Genomic DNA, 21,729 nt, shown 5'->3' on the forward strand with positions numbered 1-21,729 from the left:
CCTGGCCCAAAGTAGGTAATAATAAATGATTGCCTACTTGACCTGACTTTGATAATTGATATTGATAACTGTGCATTGTGTTGTAGGTGGGAGGACTGCCACTTAGAGAAACAAATACAATTTTCTTCTCACACATGATAGACACTTCAAGTTGGCTGTCATTGTCTCCTCATCTATAACAACCAATTTTCTTTTGTCACAAGATCTAGAAGAACAAATAGTTGGGTGATAGTTATTTTCATTGCTAACAAATGTGCTTTCAAATGTCACTTACAGATTTCCTCTATCGTCCTTAAACGTTATGGGTTATTTTAATTTAGATGTATACAAAGACTTTATGGCAGCCCCACATAAGGCCATGGACTTGTAGAATCCTTAAACGTTATGGGTTATTTTAATTTAGATGTATACAAAGACTTTATGGCAGCCCCACATAAGGCCATGGACTTGTAGAATCAAAACATTTTAGAGCTGAAGGAACTCTCACCTTACTTGTATCTGAATTGGAATCTCTCCAGCATTTCCATAGGAGAAATTATCCAGTCTTTATTTGAATCCTCTAATGGAGGTCCAGTTTTGGACTTCCTATTTGCTAAGAAATTACCCAGACCCACTGAACCTTTAAGATGGTCCAACTCCTGCCTGAACAAGAATATATTCTACATTTAAATGGAGTCATTCATTCAGCCTTTTCTTAGTTTATTGTTAAGGGAAAATAATTCACTACTTCCAAAGGCAGTTTTATTTCTGAATGGTTCTAATTGTTAGGAAATTTTCCTCACATTGCCCATTTTTGCTCTTACTTTTGCCTTCTGGACCCAACGAGACCAAAGTAGTTCCCCTGTTTCATTTCAACCTTTTCAAGTCTAGGTTTTAAAATCTCCATTTCCTGTCTGTGTTTTCCCTGGGACTTCCCTAAGACTTTTGGCCTAGGTACACCAGCTGAGAATGTCCATGAGAATATTATACACTTCTCCTGGGGAACAGATGAAAAGACAAAAGGCTCTTATTATTTTATCTACTCATGAATGGTTCCCCCCAAAGGTAACAGTGCTTCTCTTGATGTTTATTGTCTATCTTCCTCTGGATTCCATCCAGCTTGCCCATCTCTTTCTTAAATTATATCACCAAGAACAAAGTATATTCTCTCCAGATGAGTTCTGGTGAAAACTATTACCTTCTCAACCCTTGATGTTCTGCTACTTTTTCCCTCTCACTGCAGCCTACAACCACATTATTAGCTTTTCTGGGTGCTCAATCTTATACTGTTGACCCATATAATAATTAGAATAATAGCTAGCATTTGCAAGGCACTGTACAAGTTATTTCATTTCATCATCACAACCCTATGAAGTAGGTGCTATTATTATCTTCCTATTACTGATGAGAAAGCCAGCTTGGAGAGAAAGTGAGTGACTTTCTCAGAGTTACCTAGTTTATATAAACTCAGACCTTCTGGACTCCAAGTCTAACTTTCTATCCATTCTGGCATTCAGTCCACTAAAACCTCTTGGGAGTCTCTTTTCAGAGCCACTTCTGTTCAACAAGGCTTCTTCCATCATTTATTTATGAAGCTGTTGGTTTTTTTTCCCTTTTAAATCCAGTGTACAACCTAGTTTATTACTATTAAATTTCATCTATTTTGATTTTGCCTACCATTCTGTTTTTTGTTGTTGTTGTTATTGTTTTTGCTGAGGCAATTGGGGTTAAGTGCCTTGCCCAGGGTCACACAGCTAGGACATGTTAACTGCCATATTTGAACTCAGGTCTTCCTGACCTCAATGATGCTTTATCCATTGTACCACCTAGATGCCCCACATTCTATCTTTTATAATACTAAAGGTCCCATTTGTAAATTTTCCTTCCCTCCTCAAATTATCTTAATATTTAATTGTCTGTGTGCATGTTGCATCCCTCTTTGAGCAGGGATTGTTTGGGGGGGTTTTTTGGGTTTTTTTGCCTTTCAAATTCACAGACTCCAACAAAGTATGCTTGCACTTCATCAAGGTGCTCAAAATGTCCAATCACTAACATATAAGTGTCTCTCCAAGATTTATGTCATGCAGATTTGATCAATACTTTGTGCCTTTAAATCACTGATAAAAATGTTATATAGAACAAGGTCATACACTGAGTACTGGAAAGGACCCTGGGACTCCTCATTTTACATATGAGGAAGGTATGGTTAAGTAACATGCCTGGGGGTCAGGTAGCTAGGAAGTATCTGAACTCAGATCTTCTGGATTCTACTCTATCCACTTTTCCACTTACAATACTCCTAATAAGTGATCATCTTGACCTTTCCTTAAAGACCACCTCCAGTGATAACATAGAGCCATTGTAAATACTCTTGAGTTTATCCATTCAACCAGTTTCAAGGTGACTGAACAGCATGATTATATGGCTTATAATTCTCCACATAGAGAGCATAAGATTTTTATCAAATGTTTTGGTGAAATCTAAGTAAACTAAATTCATAGAATTTCCATGATCCATCAGTCTAATAATTAAATCAGAAAAGAAAATGAGGTCAGTCTGGTATGGAGCATTCTTGATAAAGTTAAACTGGCTTTTTGTGGTTACCATTTCTCTTTTTCAGATTTTCCTGACCATTCCTTTAATAATACATTTTATAATTTTGCCAGGAACCAAAGACAGGGTTGCAGATTTACAGACTTCATTCTCTTTCTCTCTTGAAATTTAGGACATTTCAATGAGTTGGAAAGAGGGTAGAGGAAGACATTTTGGAACTGAAAATAAAATATTTAAAAATTAAAAGAATCTCTATTTTTTTTCTGTAAATTTTTTTTACAACTTTACTAGTATTTTATTTTTCCAAATACATGTGATAGTTTTCAACATTCACCTTTGCAAAACCTTGTGTTCCAAAATTTTCTCTCTTCCCTTCCTTCCTCTCCAAGAGAGCAAGCAATCTGATATAGATTAAACATGTGCAATTGTTCTAAACATTTCCATATTCATCATGAAAAGGTGGCTTTTTAAAAAAATTAGTATATCTATAGCTAAGTGGTACAATGAATGGGTTGAATCAAGCTGAAAATTTAGACTCAGGAAGAACTGGGAATCCCTTCAACAGCAAACAACATTTGTAAAATGAGGAAAATAGTAATACCTATCTATCCAGTGTGCTTATGAGGATCAAATAAGAGGATATTTTTGTAAAGGGCTTTGCTAACCCTAAAGCACTATATAAATATTCATTTCCTTTCCTGCTGAATCTCTCTCATTCTCCACAATCTTTCAGAAATTACTGGCAGTAGCTTACAGCATCCCTCCTGTTATTTCAGAAATTTAAAAAATACTCTTGGATTTAGTTTTACTGGGCATGCTTACTTGAATTCAATGTGGACTGTTCATTGATTTCTTATCTCCTTGGTTAACCTAGGGTTTCAACTCACTATTAGCAACTTTTCCCTTATCTTTTTTATGTCCAAGAGCATTTTCCTTGCCAGAGAAGTTAACATTGCCTTTTCCACTTTCCACTAAGAGATAATTAGGTGATACAGTAGGAGGAGTGCTTGCCCCAAAGTGAGAAAGAGTTGGGTGAACATGGGCAGTTCCTGGTTTCCTGAGGTATAAAATGGGGGTCAAAATTGCACCACTTCCTGATATTATTGTGAGGATCAAATAGTTGAGGTGAGCACTCAATAAATGCTTATTCTTCCACCCCTTTCCTGCTGGGAGCACCTGTCTTCTTCCTTTGATTCTTTTTCTCCCACCCAGTTCCCCCAATATTCCAGACTTCTCCTAATAGACTCTCTCCATGCCTCTAAAATCTCTTACTTTTAGAATTGATTTCTAATTCACGTGAGACTATCACTGTTATATGTCCTCTCTTTCGATTTAACTTGATGTTCTAGCTTGGGCTCTTTGAATCTGGGCTCTGCCACGTATGTTAGCTACTGTCTCTCTCTCTCTCTTTCCCACAGGAATAACATGAGAGATTTGGCTAGCACATGGCTTGCCTTGGGGACCACTGACCTTTACTAATCCCTGTCCTCTAGCTATTTCAGGGTTTGTCCTGTCTTAGGCTGGCTCCTCAATAGTAGAAAGCAGATTCATCAGTGCCTTTATTGTACCCCACCTGATTCCTCAGGAACAATTCTATTCTGGGCTCTTAACCTAAAGTGACCTTTCCAGCTGGGATAGAGGAGGGGGGGAAGTACCCAGAGAAAGAACAAGAATCAGAGGGATTCTGTGAATCCCTCACAGAAAAGGGAATGCCAAGTAATTATGAATCAGAGGATAATTGCAATCAGTAGAGATGCTAACCTCCTTGGGAACTTTTCAAGAGGGATCCTCATTAACTATTTTACATTTTCATCTGCTGAGGCAGTGCGGCCCAATCAGAGCCATGTGGACTACTTTTCTTTCTGGCCATTTCTTGCTGAGTGACTCCTTTTTCAGCCAATCAGTCTCTGCCTCTCCCATTGCAGCTGTTGTCCCGGCCAACTATTTAGCGTAATTGATACCCCACTGTTCTGGTGCCTGGGAAGGGAGCAGAAGATGCCAGCTGCTTTTTGAGATTTCAAAAGACCCACTACCAAGGGAAAGGAATTGTAAACAGGATGCAGTCCCATCCCAGACTTGCTTAGGAGGCCATGCAACTATAGGGAAGGACTGGAGGGAAGAATACTCTAGAGCTCTCTCCATCATCCTTGCTTCTCAAGACTGAAGTGGAAAGAGAAATCTGAGTGACTGGAATTGCTGTGTGTGTGTGTGTGTGTGTGTGTGTGTGTGTGTGTGTGTACAGTTCCAACTCAGAAGCAAATTAAAAGTGTCTTCATTGAAGACAAGAAATAGAGCTGATCTGTGTACCTCGGGAAGTGAGAGAAGGAGGAAGGGCAGTAACCTTACTGGATACTTGGCAAAAAATTAGATTATTAGATATTACCTCAATCTAAGTCTCATTGCGTGAACCGAAAAGGAAATGATTTTTTAGTTTGGTATGGCCTGGTCTTTATAGAATGGCACTATCTCTCTGTGGTCACCGTTTTCTTTTCTAAATATCCATTAATGACCTTAGAATTTTGTTAAGAATTGAGGAAAATTAAGGAAATGAAATCTTGAGAAGATCATGAGTTTGATGCCATGATCTTCTCAAGATTTCATTTCCTTAATTTTTTGAAAATTGCAACATCTTTTGTCTTCTTTGATCCTGTTGGAATTTCTTTTGTTTTCTATGATCTTTCAAATTGTTGATTATCGTACCTCTGCAATCACGTTTGACAAGTTTTTTGATATCCTGAGGAGCCCTTCCTCTAGGACAGGGGCCTGAACTCAAGGGTGGGGGCAGGTGGATCCTCTTTCACCATCTCCTTCCTTATCTTTGGTAACATCTCTAGTAGCTACTTTTTATTCTGTCCTTCCTAGTACAAAATCATTCTCCTTGACAGAGCACAATGAGTTTTGAGCAACTAACTCATTTTCTACTTTCCATTGTCTGTCATCATCTCATCATTCCTGAAAAATAGTCCTAGTTTCCTTTTAAGCCTTCTTTCCCTGAAATAACTTTTTAGAAAATCTGCAGCATCACAAAAACTTTTTGGTAGCTTTCTTCTTGACAACTGTCTTGTCTAATTTCAAAATATATACCAAGATAGTTTTCAACATTCACTCTTGAAAAACCTTAGGTTCCAAATTTGTCTCCCTCTGTTCCCCCTAACCATTCCCCTAGACAGCAAGTAATTCAATATATGTTAAACATGTATAGTTCTTCTATATATATATTTCCACAATTATCATGCTGCACAAGAAAAATCAGATCATAAAGGGGGAAAATGAGAAGAAAAACAAAAAGCAAGCAAACAACAACAAGGGTGAAAATACCATATTATAATCCACATTCAGTCCCCAAAGTCCTCTCTCTGGATTCAGATGGCTCTCCCCATCACAAGTCTATTAGAACTGGCCTAAATCATTTCATTGTTCAACTCCTTTTCTAATCCTCCAAATAAGCCCTCTTAAATTTAAGCTTTGGCCTTCCTTACAAAGTCCACCTCTATACATTCCTTCTCCTCCAATTCAAGTACTATATTAGAATTATATTAATTAATAATTAAAATAATATTACTAATAATAGCAGCTATATTGCTCTTCTTCCATGAATACCATTTATTCATCGATTCTTGTCCCACCAAGTCAGTGATTCCTGTGGGGTCAAATTTCTCTCCTGACAGCATTTCTCTTCATATCATATATCTCTATTGACAGCAACTATTTCTGCGGCTCAGGGTACTTACTCTTTCCTCTGTAGTCACCTTTTAAGTTGTATAGTAGGTTTATTTTTTGGTGAGAGGAATAGGCCTATTCATTGGCTTATAATTCTACTTTTGGTTCCATTTCAGGATTTCCCCTAAAATGGAGGGAAATAAAAAGGTATCCACCATACATCAAAAAAGGAATGCTAAGCACCAAAAAAACCATGAGTGTAAGGGAAGGGAGCTAGACAGTTCTGTAACTGATTCCCATCTGATATCATATGATAAAAAAAAAAGGGACTTTAAAAAAAATTTCAATAGTTTTTTATTTTTCCAATTATATGTTCTGTAAGATTTTGAACTACAAATTTTCTCTCCTTCTCTCCTTTATCTCCTCACTCTCCAAGACAGCAAGCAATCTGATAAAATTTATTTATGTACAATCATTTTAAACATATTTCTATATTAGATTGTGGAAAAACCACAAGAAAGAAAAAGGATACACAAAGAAGATGAAAAACCATATGCTTTGATCTGCATTCAGTCTCCATCATTCTCTCTCTGGATGCAGATAACATTTTCTATCTCAATTCTTTTGGAATTATCTTGGATCACTCAGAGAAGAGCTAAGTCTATCATAGTTGATCATCCCATATTCTTGCTATTATTTCCTACAGTGTTTTCCTGCTTCTACTCACTTCACTCAGCATCAGTTTATGTAGGTCTTCCCAGGTTTTTCTGAAATTATTCTGCTCATCATTTTCTATAGAACAATAATATTCCATTATATTCAACTACCATAACTTAATCTACCATCCCCCAATTGATGGACGATTAATATTTATGGTAAGACAAATAGTTTTCTGACACAGCTTCCCCCATACTGACACAGTTTCCTGACTCCCTCCAACCTTCTTGGTCTGTTTCCCTGATATAGCTTACTAATTGGGGAGCATAAAAGGTCCCAACCTTGTATTGTCCCTCTCAAGTTTGGTGAGTTCCCAGTACCACTAGGAAATCACCCTTATGATTGACTGAATAGACATATTTCCAGATGGAGATGAGTGAGGTCATTTCCTGAAAAGCGAAATATTACTTTAATCTTGCAAATGTCTCATTTCAACCTAAAATTGAACTTGAAGTAACAGGGTATCAGCTTTAGACATATGCTTAAAACAATGTTAATTAGTTCAGTAGAATGAGGGTGCTAATCACTGTAAGCCAATACTGGAATGGGATCATGTCAATTAGAAAGAGCTGCCCCCAGCCTTAATTTGAGAGTGAGGAAATACAGTCTCACTATATATTCCTTAGAGAATGGTGATTAGAACAAAATTCAATAACTTGCTAATTACTTAATCAGTTGGGAAGCTAAAGGGTTTTTTAAATAGTTTCTTATTTTCATTTTTAAGTAAGACTTTAAAAAAAATTAGTCTATGCTTTCCCCTTCCCCAACCCAAACAAAATTAAAAAAAAAACCCAAAATTAAAAAAACCCAAAAAACAAATTCCTCACTACCTAACAAATTCATTATCCTTGCCTAAAAAATATGTATCTCTTTCTGTATTTTAAATTCATCACCTCTGTCAAAAGGTAAATAATATCTTTTATCTTCATTCTTTTGGACTTTTTAATTATTATTTGTATTTATTGATCACAATTCTAAAATCTTCTAAAATTGTTTGTCCATAATTTTGTCATTGTAGAAGTTGTTCACTTAGTTCTGCTCACTTCTATACAAATTTCTCTGAAATGTCCATCTCTTTATTGCTTGTGACACAAAAATATTGCATTATATTCATATGTTAGAATTTGTTTAATTATTCATTCCCCAGAAGCAGTTTCCTCCCTTAATTTCACATTTTGGGGCTTCCACAAAAGAAGTTGCTGTATTTTTCTGCCTCTTTCTTTGATTTCTTTAGGCATAGGCTAAGTAGTAGTGTAACTGAGGCAAAGGGTGTGCACAGTTTGGTAACTCTTTGGACATGGTTCCAAATTGCCCTACAGAATGGTTGGACCTCCCCTGGTATCCAAGCCTCTTATGAGATCATGAAATGGTTCTTTCAAGAGTCTTTATTAGCCATTCCACTTCTATTGAGCACACTCAGATCAAAGGACAAGCAAGATATACTTTTTAGTGATTTTTATCACCTCAATACCTTTCCACCACTACAGCTGATGCAATTGTGATCCTTCCTACAACTTCGCTACATACACAAACCATATTCTGATATTGGCCAAAAATATGTCTCAGTCTTTGTATTTAATCGATCACTTCTCTATCTACAGGTGGCAAAACATTTCTCATTAGCAGTCCTCTGGAATTATGATTGGTCATTGTTTTATTTAGCGTTTTTGAGTTTTTCAAAAGTTATTTTTTCTAACATTGCTCTTATAGTCTAAAATGTTCCAAATTTCTTTATTTCACTCTGTCTCAGTTCATGCAAATCTTCCCAGGTTTCTCTGAAACCATCCATTTCATCATTTCTCATGACTCAATAGTGTTTCCTTACATTTACATATCACATATACTGTAACCTATTTAACATGTAAAGGACTGCTTGCCATCTGGGGGAGGGGGTGGATGGAGGGAGGGGAAAAATCGGAACAGAAGTGAGTGCAAGGGATAATGCTGTAAAAAATTACCCTGGCATGGGTTCTGTCAATAAAAAGTTATTAAAAAAAAGAAAAAAGAAAAAACATTTACATATCATAATCTGTTCAGCCATTCCCCCAAATGATGAGCATCCCTTAGTTTCTAGATCTTTGCAACTATAAAAAGCTGCTACAAACATTTTTTGCATATATAGTCTTCCTATCTTTATTTTCTTTGGGATAGAGGCCTAAGTTCTGGGTCAAAGATTACACACAGTTTTGTAACTTTGGGACCAGAATTCCAGATTACTTTCCAGAATAGCTATGTCAACTCAGCACCACTAGCAATACATAAATATGCCTGTTTTCCTTTTTCATCAACTTCACAAATATGATGGACATGGGTTGGAACCTTGGAGTTGCTTTAAGTTACATTTTTCTATCAGTGATTTGAAGTATTCCCCATCTCCCACTCCCAAATAGGGCTAGTAGTGGTTTGAATCTCTTCCCTGGAGACCATTTATGAATTGGAGAATATTATTTTCTCCCATGTGAATCACTGAAAGTGGGTAGTAGTCATTAGATCTAATATATCCTGAAAAGTCTTCCATTGTTTCTTCCCTGAGAAGGCAACTGATCTCTCCACTGTTGTTGTAGGGCCAACAATATTGGCCTTGGAACTCCTCATCAGAGCATTCCCCATGACACTACTTGTGTCTTCTTCCTCTGATCCTTAATAGATGATCTTTCTCCTGAGAACTCCTGGAAGTCTATGTCCTGATTCTTTAGGTGCAAGTAGATGCTTCTTCCTTAAAGGTTCCAGCTTCCTTCTCTATGGAAAGAGTCTCACATCTTTTACTTGTCTCTAAGTATTGAGTAGTTCTTTCATGTCACATTGTCTCGCTATCCAAACTCCTCAATTGTTAGGATTCTTTTCTCCTTCAGATTCTTTTTTCCCTTAAAAATACATTTTTTCCTTACATGCATCCCAAATCTCCTTCCTTATATTTGCTAATTTGTATGTCCTTCAGGAACAAGATAAACAAGTCACATCATCCTTTTAAACATTTGAAGAATACTCTTTTGGCCTCTTAAAAATTTTTTTGTCCGAGTTAAATATTACCGATTTCCTTGCCAAGTCCTGAAATAGTGGAGTTTGTCATCTCCTTGATAACCTGGCTACCCACCTTTGACCTCATTAAAAAAAATTAAATACCTAAGTCCCATTCTCGGCTCTGCCTCTGTCATTGTATTTTCCTCAGGATTTTCTTTCCCCCAGTTTTAACCATGAATTATAACTTCTCATTGCTTTTTTTGAAAGTGCTCTTACATTATCCTTGGGGGATGAAAAATCTGGTGATATAATTCTCTTTATAGGAAATGGAAATGAGGAGGAAGAGGAGGTTTAGAACTACTAATGTTTATAAATACACATACTTTACTTTTTCTTAAGATTTCTAGATGTCCTTTGCCACAAATTCCCATATGATAAGTAGTTTAAATATTCAGTCAAATATTGCAGATACAGAAACCAAGATTCCAAAAGGTGATATGATTTTTTTTTTTGTGGATACATTGTAGAGTCTATATAATTAAGTTTTATTTCCTGATAATGTTTTCAAATTCTTATAAAGAAAATGATTATAAATATTGAAATAGACATAAATAGAAAGCCATGCATCAAAAATGGTATCATCATGGACCATTTTAGTCATCTTTGAGCACTGAGAGTCTTAGGGGTTCATGTTTAACTCTTGTGATACAAATGCCCTGGCAAATTAGCCAGCTACCTTGAGAAACCCTTTGGTATTTTAAACTTGTCTTTGGAACTTCATTTGATTGGGCTTTCCTGTCCTCTTTCATTTCTCCTAATAGGGCGCAATAAGGAGATCAGATTGTTTCTGTATAATATGAAACAGTTTCTGCTGGCGAAAAGCAGCCAAATTCTAATGTTTGAAGGTGTAACAGGATACGGAAAAAGCCAGTTAGTTAATGAACTAGGTTATCTGGCACAATCTGAAGACCACAGGTTAGTGTCCTCACAATCACTTTGGGAAACTTGCAGAAAACAAACTTTACCTCTCTTTTTGGTAACAAGTCTGTCTTTTCTATTTCTTAGGTTATTATTATTATTATTATTATGTCTACAAGTGTTCCTTTCCCAACCTGATCTGATAACTAGATAATCAGGAGCACAAAATGTGGAACATTTGTAAAATAGTGGTTTTCTGAGCATTTTGGAGCTAGTAAGGAACTTTGTCTGCATCTAACTCAAATCTGCCCCCCATTCTCACCATTTTGGTGAGGATAAGGAGACTAAGGCCCAGAAAGGTGAATGAGCCACTCAATTTCACATCAAATAGTTATGAGTCAGGGTTCAGACCTTACGCTCCTAGCTCCAAATTGCCTTTTCCAAAGTTCCACAGTTGCCTCTGTTGTCCCCTTCTGTGAGAATGAAGCATTGGGATATTTTACACAGTGTGAACAGCAAAAGCAATAAGGATTGGGATTCTCCAAAGCCAGATCCAGGGAGTGTTTTGGTTACTTGGTTAACAATGAGCTTATTTACTGAGCATCTAAGACCTTGTTCTAGGTGCTGCAGAAGAGACCCAGCTAGACAAGACTCATCATCCAATACACTGGGGACTTGAAATGTAACTGGTGAAAAGTATATCAAAGTGAAAAGTTAACCAGAAAACCCTGGATTTCTTCTGGTCAAATTCTTCCTCAGAGAATTTCTAATAAAGATTTCTAAGATGGGGGATATGATCAAAATATGGTCTTAAGAAAATTAATTTGGCAGCATTATCTATCAGTTCACTGAGGGAGAGGTCTGAGAGTGGAGACAAAGAGAGATGTACATTTCAGACACTACTACAATAATTTAGTTATGAAGTAATCAGGGGCCCTACTAGGAGGGGAAGGTGAAGGGAAAGCAAAGGGAGATGTGATGAGAAGAGAATAAAAAGAATGGTTAAGAGGGAAGGCTTGTTAAGGTTTGGTCACTAGATGGATATTGGAGCCAAAGGAGTTGGAGATGATTTTGATTTTTTGTTTTGGGGGCTGGGACAATTAAGGTTAAGTGATTTGCCCAGGATCACACAGCTAGGAAGTGTTGTGTCTGAGACCAGATTTGTACTCAGGTCCTCCTGACTTTTTAGTGTTCTATCCACTGTACCACCTACCTGCCCCAGTTTTGAAATTTTCAATCTTGACTTGTTGCCTCCCTTCTAGATCACTACACTTAAGTTTAAGGTACATTGGAGAGCTCATGAACTTCCACTGATGTGTTTCTTTTACTAGATGACACTTTAATTCAAAGGATGAAACATTGAAATTTATAGCAAATCAAGATGAATGATAGGAAAGACTTCCCTCACATCCATAAGAGACATGTATAAATAATCAATATTAATCAACAGACATAGGTGAAATGACTTTCAGAGGATGATGACTTCTTACTCTTGCCTGGTTATATATTTTCTTGCTTGGGTACCATCTGTGTCAGCTTTTGCTGGCCCAGGCTCAGAAGGTCATCTTCACAGGTTGCTTCTTGGAACATTATACTGCACTGGTTACAAAACACAGACTTGACCGTTTCTGAGTTTGCCATATGTATATGTCTCCCTCTTATGAATAAAGGAAGGAGAGATGAATAAAGGAATGATCTAGTACCAAAAAGAATCAGCTAAAGTTAGATAGAATAAATTTATAGTGGGCTCAGATAGCATGCTTTTGTGCATATTACTATCTTCCCATCAAAGTCATGAGGCCTTTGTCTTTTTTTGATGTAATATCAGCCACAGGTTTTTAGGATGCTTACACAATAGGATTTGCAATAAATATTAAATTATTCAGAGAAAATAATGGTGAAGATGGCTTCTAGGCAATCAAGATTTTATGTCTGTGTTTTTGTTTTTTCAACAGCTGATTATAATATAGGGAAAAATTGAAAATCATTCCTTTTTTTGTCTTAATTTTAAAATCAGGAGGATGTCACCAATTTTGATGATCCCTAAAGCACCTAGTCATGCCTTAGAAAAGTCCAATATTGAAACTGCTGCAGAATGGATTGTGTCATAATGCCCCAAAGAAATCCATATTTGAGCATTTTAAAAATCTATAATTTTTTCCCTAACCCCTAGCATTTAGTCATCTTTCTAATATGCTTTATTATGTCTTATGTGTTTGTATCTTTACCAATCCTTTCCCCCAATTCTAAACCTTAGCAGAACTTTACCCCTTTCCCCTTTTCCCCATATTTTCCATGATGAAAGAGATTGTATTTTATCTTGACTTTGTGTAGTGATATATATGTGCCCATAATCTCTTTAGAATTCACACTCTTTGTGTCTCCCTTATTTTTGTTTCTCTCCCTTCTTTCCTCTTTTCCCTCTCTTCCCCCCCAGCAGGATCACTTCAGATTATTCAGATTCCCCAAATATATAGATGCAGGTAACATGCAATTCCTAATGAAGGTTTCTGAGAAAATGAATGATATAATAAAAGTGTTGCCTCAGGAAAATTAACCTGGCAGCATTATCTTCTAGGGATCTTCTAGGGAAAGTCTGAACGTAGAAACAAAGAAGAACCTAATTTTAAGAAGGCACTGTAATAGCTTAGGTGTGAGGTGACAATTATGTAGGTACAAAACATCACACTCGGCATTCTCTCCACCAGACAGGAGTCACATCTTCCTCTACAGATGTGGCAACATGCAAACCTTTGATTTTGGTGAAAGCCAGATCACCTAGCACAATATCCCAGGTACATAATAAGTACTTCATAAATTAAGATTTAGCTTTCAGAGATAGGAAGAAGGCTAAAGTAAGAGGGAAGAGGGAGAGAAAGAAGGAGAGAGAGAGAGAGAGAGAGAGAGAGAGAGAGAGAGAGAATATATTAGAAGCATAGAAGGTCTCTTTAATTAAAAAGGATCATTTCAAATCGAGCCATGAAGAAGTGTTTCCATTACCCCTCTCCTCCTCTTCCCAATAGAAACCTACCAAGAATTATAATTTGACCTTTGATTTTCTAACATGCAGGATCATTGCTATAGGACTGACTAAGGTCAGCATACATCAGTATTTCTACACCATTCAGTTACTCATGGGCAGTGTCCTGGGCCTTGATACCTGCAAACATTACAAGGAGAGACAACACAATCTGGAGGGGAGGGTCCAGAACTGTTTGGATGAAAAGTTCTACTGCATCCTCAATGACATTTTTCATGTTCAGGTAATTAGGCAAATGCCAGTTTTGTTTTGAAAGAAATGCACATCATGGTTTTTGATGATTCCTGCTGATTCCTTTCTGAATTCACATACCTTATTCTTACTGCTCTCATACCTCCCTAGAGGGAAGCAGGTTTTCCAGTCCTACCTGTCTCTAAACCTTCTTTCTTGGATAGAGGAGAGAAAGTGGGGTGGAAAGGATGAAAAATTAATATTAAAATGGTCCATCTTGATGATTGACTTTTCTTTTTTCCCTTCTTAATCCCTTTCCTAGACTTAGATAAAGGGCACAAAATCATTTTATTCTAATTGGGGTCATGCCAAGACCTGGACACATCTTGCCCTAGAATTGCTTTTCCTACATGTATTCCCCTAAATTGAATAAACTATCTGCTTTATTTCTAGTTCCCCTTGACAAGGGAAGCTTGCACAATGAGTGGAGAAAAAAAGCAAAAGGAAATAGAAGAATTGTTTATGAACATCCTAAAGGAGGTATGTGTATTTCTGGGTTAGGGGAATGGGGAATTCGTAATCCCCAGATAAAGATAGGCAAGAAGCAAAGGGCATCAAGTTGACAATCTTGTAGATTTGTGAATTCTGCTCTGGAAAGCAGAAAGTTTTCCTCCTCTCTTTCAATTCTTTAGGTTGGAAATTGATTTGCAAGTTAGAGGTGATAGAAGAAATTGTTTTAAGATTCCAGCAAGAAACTTAGGCTTTTTTTCTCTCTCTCTGTCTGTCTCTGTCCATCTGCCTGTCTCTGTATTATTTCCCTCTATTCTTCTACCTCTCCCTCCCTCTATTTCTTCCTTCCTTCCTTCCTTGCTTCCTTCCTTCCTTGCTTCTTTCCTTCCTTCCCCATAATCAGGAAGATCAGAGTTCAAATCCAGCCTCATATAAGTATTAATTGTGTCATCCTGGGTAAATCATTTAAATTCTGTCTGACTCCCTTTCCTTAACTATGAAATGGGGATAATAATAGCATCTACCTCCAGGATTGTTGTGAGGGTCAAATGAGAACATTTATGAGGAGTTTTGTATTTTGTCTGGCACTTCCCTTCCCCAGCTCTGAGAATTTTCATAGGTTATTAGCTTTTCTGAAATGCTCTCTTTCCTCATCTCCACCTGTCTGCTTCACTGGTTTCTTTATCTTAGCTAAAATCCCACCTTCTATAAGAAACATTGTCTGATCTCCCTTAATTCTATTTTATTTATTTATTAAAGCTTTTTATTTTCAAAACATATGCAGGGACAATTTTTCAACATTAACTCTTGCAAAACTTTGTGTTCCAACTTCCTCCCCTTCCCCATTCCATCCCCTCGAAGGCAAGTAATCCGATATATGTTAAACATGATAAAAATGTATTTTAAATCCAATATATGCATACATATTTACACAATTGTCTTGTTGCACAAGAAAAATCAAATCAAAAAGGGAAAAAATGAAAGAAAATAAAATGCAAACAGACAACAACAAAAAGAGTGAAAATTCTATGTTGTGATCCACACTCAGTTCCCACAGTCCTCTCTCTCCCTTAATTCTAGTACCATTTTTTCCTGAGATTTTCTCCCATTCATCCTGGGTATATATTATTAGTACATAGCTGCTTGTATGTAGTCTGTGAGCTCCCCAAGAACAAAGATTATCTTCTGCCTTACTTTCTATTCCTAGAACTTAATACAGTGCCTCTTATATAATTAATGCTTAATAAATGCTTAGTGACTGATTAAATATTTAATTTGAAATTTATTGCTCTTATCTGTCTTTCCATTGGGCTAAACACCCCAAGTTCCCTTCAATGATATTCATATGACTCAGTTTCCAATACTCTCATTTTCCCAGTGGCCACTTTGTTAATATCCTTCTTAAAACATAAGGCTCAGAATTAAATATAGTATGATATGACCAGGACAGCTTTCTAGATGGGATGAGAATCTGGTGCATGTGCAGAGTGCTGGACAAGGGGACTTGCTGCAATCTGGGGAGAATCATGATGACTAGTAAAGAGACTGTGGAGCATGTTCAGACTCTGTGCATATTGTGGAGAAGACATTCACAAAAGTGGGTGAGCATCAGCTAACCAGCTCCTGATTAGAACTATGGGGGTTCTAGAAGATCTGAGTTCAAATCCTGCTTGTTATGAGGCCTTGCATAAGTTTTGTAAACTCTTTCTGCCTCAGTTTTCTTATTTGTAAAATAGGGACAATAGCAGACCTTCCTCCCAGGGTTATTGTGAGAAGCAACTGTAACCATCATTGTAAAAAGCTTAGCACAGTTTCTGTAAGTATTATATAAATGTTAGCTGTCACCATCATCATTCTAACTATTATCTGCTCTTTTATATCTCTTGGACTATCAACCTTGGGGATTCTGAAAGATCAGGAGAGAGCCCCACAGGAATTCAAGAACCTCAGTCCAAGATGTGTTTTACACCCCTTGCAGTACTGATGCCCTAAAGAGCAAAGAGCACAGAGCAACCACACTATAATATGAAATTGATAGGGCTAAATTTTCAGGAGGGAATGGAACATTTGCAAAAAATTTGCCTAGTAGAGAATAAAACATTTAAAAACAAATATATAAATATTAAACACATTCCTTACTGACTATAAAAAAGCATGTACTTAAATGCTTAAATTTTTATTTATTTTAAAATTTTATATAAATTATATATAATATATATTTTAAATAAATGTTTAAATTATATATGTGTAAATATATATATACAATATAAATATATAATTATATGATAAAATTGCCTCTGAAAACGCTGAGATAATTGGAGATTTAATCCACAAAAATTACTGAATCAAAGAACAAATAATATAAAAATAGGAAATTTCACCAAAGAAAATCACAATTGGATAAAATGTCAAAAAAATTTCTTAAAATATTAAAAAATTTAAGATACAACTAAAATAGCCCTTAGGAGAAAATTTATATAACTATACTTCAATAGATATCAATAAAGGTAAGGAAATGAATCTGACATGAAATTAAAATCATTGGAAAAATACCAAAAAATTTCAACTAAGCAACAAAATATAAATTCTGAAAATAAAGAAGAGATTGTTGACAAAATTGAAAGTAAAACAAAAAAGAATTGATAAATAAACATAGCTGATAAAAAAATATACAAATAATATAACATTAACTAGTCTTTAAAAAGAGAAAACTACATTAATACTGTCAAAAGAAAAAACACACATTCACAACAAATGAAGAAATAATGGAAATTATTTGAAACTATTTCCCTTAAGTATATATTAATAAAACTAACAAAAATATTTTTAAAAACATAAAATGCCTGTTGGTGGAGTTGTGAACGAATCCAACCATTCTGGAGAGTAATCTGGAATTATGCCCAAAAAGTTATCAAACTGTGCATACCCTTTGATCCAGCAGGGTTACTACTGGCTTATATCCCAAAGAAATACTAAAGAAGGGAAAGGGACCTGTATGTGCCAAAATGTTTGCAGCAGCCCTGTTTGTAGTGGCTAGAAACTGGAAACTGAGTGGATGCCCATCAATTGGAGAATGGCTGGGTAAATTGTGGTATATGAATGTTATGGAATATTATTGTTCTGTAAGAAATAACCAGCAGGATGAATATAGAAAGGCTGGGAGAGACTTACATGAACTGATGCTAAGTGAAATGAGCAGAACCAGGAGATCATTATACACTTCAACAACGATATTGTATGAGGATGTATTCTGATGGAAGTGGATTTCTTTGACAAAAAGACCTAACAGTTTTAAATGATAAATGATGGACAGAAGCAGCTACACCCAAAGAAAGAACACTGGGAAATGAATGTAAACTATTTGCATTTTTGTTTTTCTTCCTGGGTTATTTTTACCTTCTGAATCCAATTCTCCCTGTGCAACAAGAGAACTGTTTGGTTCTGCAAACATATATTGTATCTAGGATATACTGCAACATATTTAACATATATAGGACTGCTTGCCATCTAGGGGAGGGGGTGGAGGGAAGGAAGGGAAAAATTGGAACAGAAGCGAGTGCAAGGGATAATGTTGTAAAAAAATTACCCCTGGCATGGGTTCTGTCAATAAAAAGTTATTATAAAATAAAAATGAAAATGAAAAAACATAAAATGCCTATCTTAACCCAACTTCAGAAAAAGAAATTTAACAAATTATAAATGAACTCCCAAAGGTTAAAAAACAAAAACTCGAGATAAGATGGATTTATAAATTCTAGCAAATAGTCAAAGAATAATTAATTCCAATGTTCCATTAGCTCAGGAGTGTGCTGGAGCCAGCTTAGACCAAGACCAATTGTTAAATTTTCATTGTAATCATTTACTTCTTGAAAATTAGCAAATGCTACAAATCGAGATTTGATTTATTGTTTTGTTGATTGCCTAGACTTAAGAAAGTGATGGAGTAAATATTCAATTAATTAAGATTAAAAGTATGTTGTATATAAATTATCTCCCGATTGTTAAATATTTATCAGCTCCTTCCTATACAAATGCTTTGTAAAAAAATAAAAAAAAGAATCAAATTCTTTCTTTACCATACCAAATATGGTATTGCTATTTAAACCAGAGAGAGTAAACCACTGACCTATAGACCAATATACTTAATAAATATTATTGCCAAAAATTTCCATAAAATTAGCCAATACTAGATGTATTTAAAATTCAGATTTGGTTTATACCCCAGATGTAGAGGTGGTTCAATAGTAACACACTCAAAGTCCAAAAAGACTCAATGATTTAAGAAAGCACCTCACACAGGAGAGGACATTTGTCTCCACTAATTAGGAGAGAGTCCCAGACTGAATGGGTTTTGGAACTGGGGATAAGCCATTCACATGATAGAAAAGGTTGAACTTTGTTATGATTATAACTTAGGTATTTTAAAATATGTCAATAGTCCATTCTACTTTGTTCAAAGTAAAGGGGGAGGAAGTCTTTTCCTGATTAAAAAAACAAAACAAAACAAAACTAAGAAAATTCTTTTGGAAGGAGTTAGAAAGGAAATGTGTCCTCCATTTTGATACCTACATACAGATGTACTGAATGTATGTCTTCATGTGAATACCTTTCAGACAAAATATCTTGTTCAGAAGGGAGAAGGTAAGGTGTGAGATAATTAGCAAATTATGTACTCAGTTTGAAAATAAGGCAAAATCAAAATGAAAAAACATCTGCCCATGAAAGAAATTTTCTGGAGTTTACTTTGGCTCTGTTTTGTGTTTTCCCATATAAGTGTGGATTGATTTACTTGCTTAGATTTTTAGAATTTGCATAAGTCTTATGCTATTATCCCTTCCAACCTGGTTTTATGATATATATTTGTGTTTATGTATATCCTTCACCTGTCCCCACTTCCAGGAAAGTTCTTAAGATCAGGGACTGGGTCATTTTCACCTTCATTTTTATGTCCCTAGAACTTGGAAAAAGTGTGCGCTTAAATGCTTGCTTAATTAGAATGAATGTCATTCAAACTCACTCTAGAACATGGCTTTACCCTGACATTATCGCCTCTTATTGTTCAGCCACACTTATTCATTGCCACCTGGTGGCAGATAAAAATGTTATAGGAGAGCTTGAAATAGGAAGAGGAAATCTAATTCATGTCAAACTGCAAACCAGAATGGCAATTAGTAGTTATCAACTGAGAAATTGTGACAGTCTATTGAATTAAAAATATTAATGCTTTATTCCAAGTTTTAGGTCCAAATATGCCACAAAAAATATTTAACATTTTATAGCCTGATATTTCTAAACTTAAAGAGAAATGTTCAAACCAGCATAGCTCCTCCATGTCTCCAGACATCTCTCTACCCTATTACAATTTGCCTAGGAATTTTTATTTTTATTTATAGGAATCTTGAAGAAAAGAGGCACAACATAAAAATAAAAATTTTTTTTAAAAAAGTCACAATATTAAAGCACAGTTTTGTATTAACTTTCCAAAACAATAGTCATTTAATCTTCAACTACAATTATCCTATTTCTTCTTGCATCATTCCTTTCAAGGACTAACTTGGGAGATTCTCTGTGGTCAGTATTCTATTAAGAAGAGAGCAATAACTCAAGGTGGATCTTAGCCCAAAGACTTGCTGAGTTGGAGAAGCTAATAATCTTAAGCAAACAAGAAATACCTTTTGTTCAGTTTGCTTTTCTGCCTTAATCCTGATTTCCTAATTCCTTTTGCTCTTAATCCACTTTATCCAAGGTGATAAACCTGGGAAGGATTTTTAGATTGGAACAATATTTATTTCTTAATATTTCTATAGAAACTAAAAGAAAGTTTCACAATGGACTTCTGGGATAACTAGATGGGGTAGTGGATAAGAGTGCAGAGTTTAGAGTCAGGAATACCAGAGTTCAAATCTCACTGTGACAAGTCACTTAACCCTTATTTCTTTAGTTCTTTCTCTGTTAGATGGGGGACGAGGGCACGCTAGAGAAGTAAATAACAAACCACTCCAGTATCTTTGCCAAAAAAACCTTGGACAAAGGGTTACAGGGTCACAAAGTCAATCATGACAAGCATATAACTAATCATGTGAAGTGCTTATTTAGTAAAACCTTTAAAACCAGTCATTGGTGAAAAGGGCTGTCTATATTAGGAAAAACTGCATTATCTAATCAGTTTTAATGAAATTTAATTATATTAATATTTACTACTGAAACTTAAACTTAGAAAACAAAGTGATATCAAGTAGATATCCGTTCTAAGTCCAAATGTATTGATAAAAGATAAGTTCATTTAACATACCAAGTATTTGCACATAAATGGATTTCTCTAAAATCTGGTCTGTGAGGTAAAGATGAGGTTTACATTACCAGGAAGTATTAAGTGTCTGGGATCAGATTTGAACTCAGGTCATCCTGACTTCAGGGCTGGTGCTCTATCCACTGCACTACCTAGCTGCCCTGTTCATAAATTTTAAACGGATAGAAACTGAATTCTTGAGATTTTACTGTATTTGAGTTTTTCCTTAAAACTAATCACTTCTAACTGCCAGCAAAATAAATATATGCATATATACTCTTTTCGGATGAAAACCAAAATCCTACACCAACTTGGGTTTTGTCTTCCCTATCTTGTTCAGACAAGTAAAACCGAAAAGCTGATTTTCATTATTGATGAAGCCCAGTATATTGACATAATCTCTTGGGAATTCTTGGAGCAGCTGATCCAGAAACTCAATGTGTTCCTTATCATGTCACTGTCTCCTTTCGTTGACGCCCCCTGCAAATCTGCTAATGCCATCATGAAGAATAGGAATACTACCTATGTCGTCATTGGTGAGATAAGTTCGAAAGATATAAGGTCCAAGGTCTGTCTTGACCTCAATGTGGCCAGCATCCCCAAGGAGCTGGAAATGTAAGTGACCCCATTCTTACTCTGGGACTTTGGTAACTAACAGCAAAACAGGTCAGGAGATCATAAGTTAAAAAGGGAAGAGGGCCCTCATCCTGAGTTGGGTTTTAGTCTGTAGTAGTCTAGGAATATAGGAAAACAGATTTGGGAGGGCAAGTTCAAGTAATCCATCTACCACTGATTTCTGAAAGGATCATAAGGTTGATAACATACTTATTTGGCTGACCTCCAATGTACATTAAAAAATTAGGTATTAAATTATAGCTATGGTCTTTTTTTTCCCCTTTGATTACCCACCGTAGATAAGAATTATTTGTAG

At 35.8% G+C, this 21,729-nt stretch overlaps 1 protein-coding gene across 1 annotated transcript in view; it reads left to right on the forward strand.

Annotated features, from left to right (window-relative positions):
• The window catches only part of ADCY10 (adenylate cyclase 10), a 133,121-nt gene that overhangs the window by 62,947 nt on the left and 48,445 nt on the right, over positions 1-21,729 (forward strand). Inside the window, exons 13-16 of the mRNA XM_051996831.1 lie at positions 10,692-10,845; positions 13,859-14,051; positions 14,453-14,539; positions 21,139-21,413. Coding sequence (XP_051852791.1) covers positions 10,692-10,845; positions 13,859-14,051; positions 14,453-14,539; positions 21,139-21,413 — 709 coding nt within the window. The remainder of the gene's footprint in view (positions 1-10,691; positions 10,846-13,858; positions 14,052-14,452; positions 14,540-21,138; positions 21,414-21,729) is intronic.

The sequence above is a fragment of the Antechinus flavipes genome, chromosome 4, assembly GCF_016432865.1.
Source record: "Antechinus flavipes isolate AdamAnt ecotype Samford, QLD, Australia chromosome 4, AdamAnt_v2, whole genome shotgun sequence".
Lineage (NCBI taxonomy): Eukaryota > Metazoa > Chordata > Mammalia > Dasyuromorphia > Dasyuridae > Antechinus > Antechinus flavipes.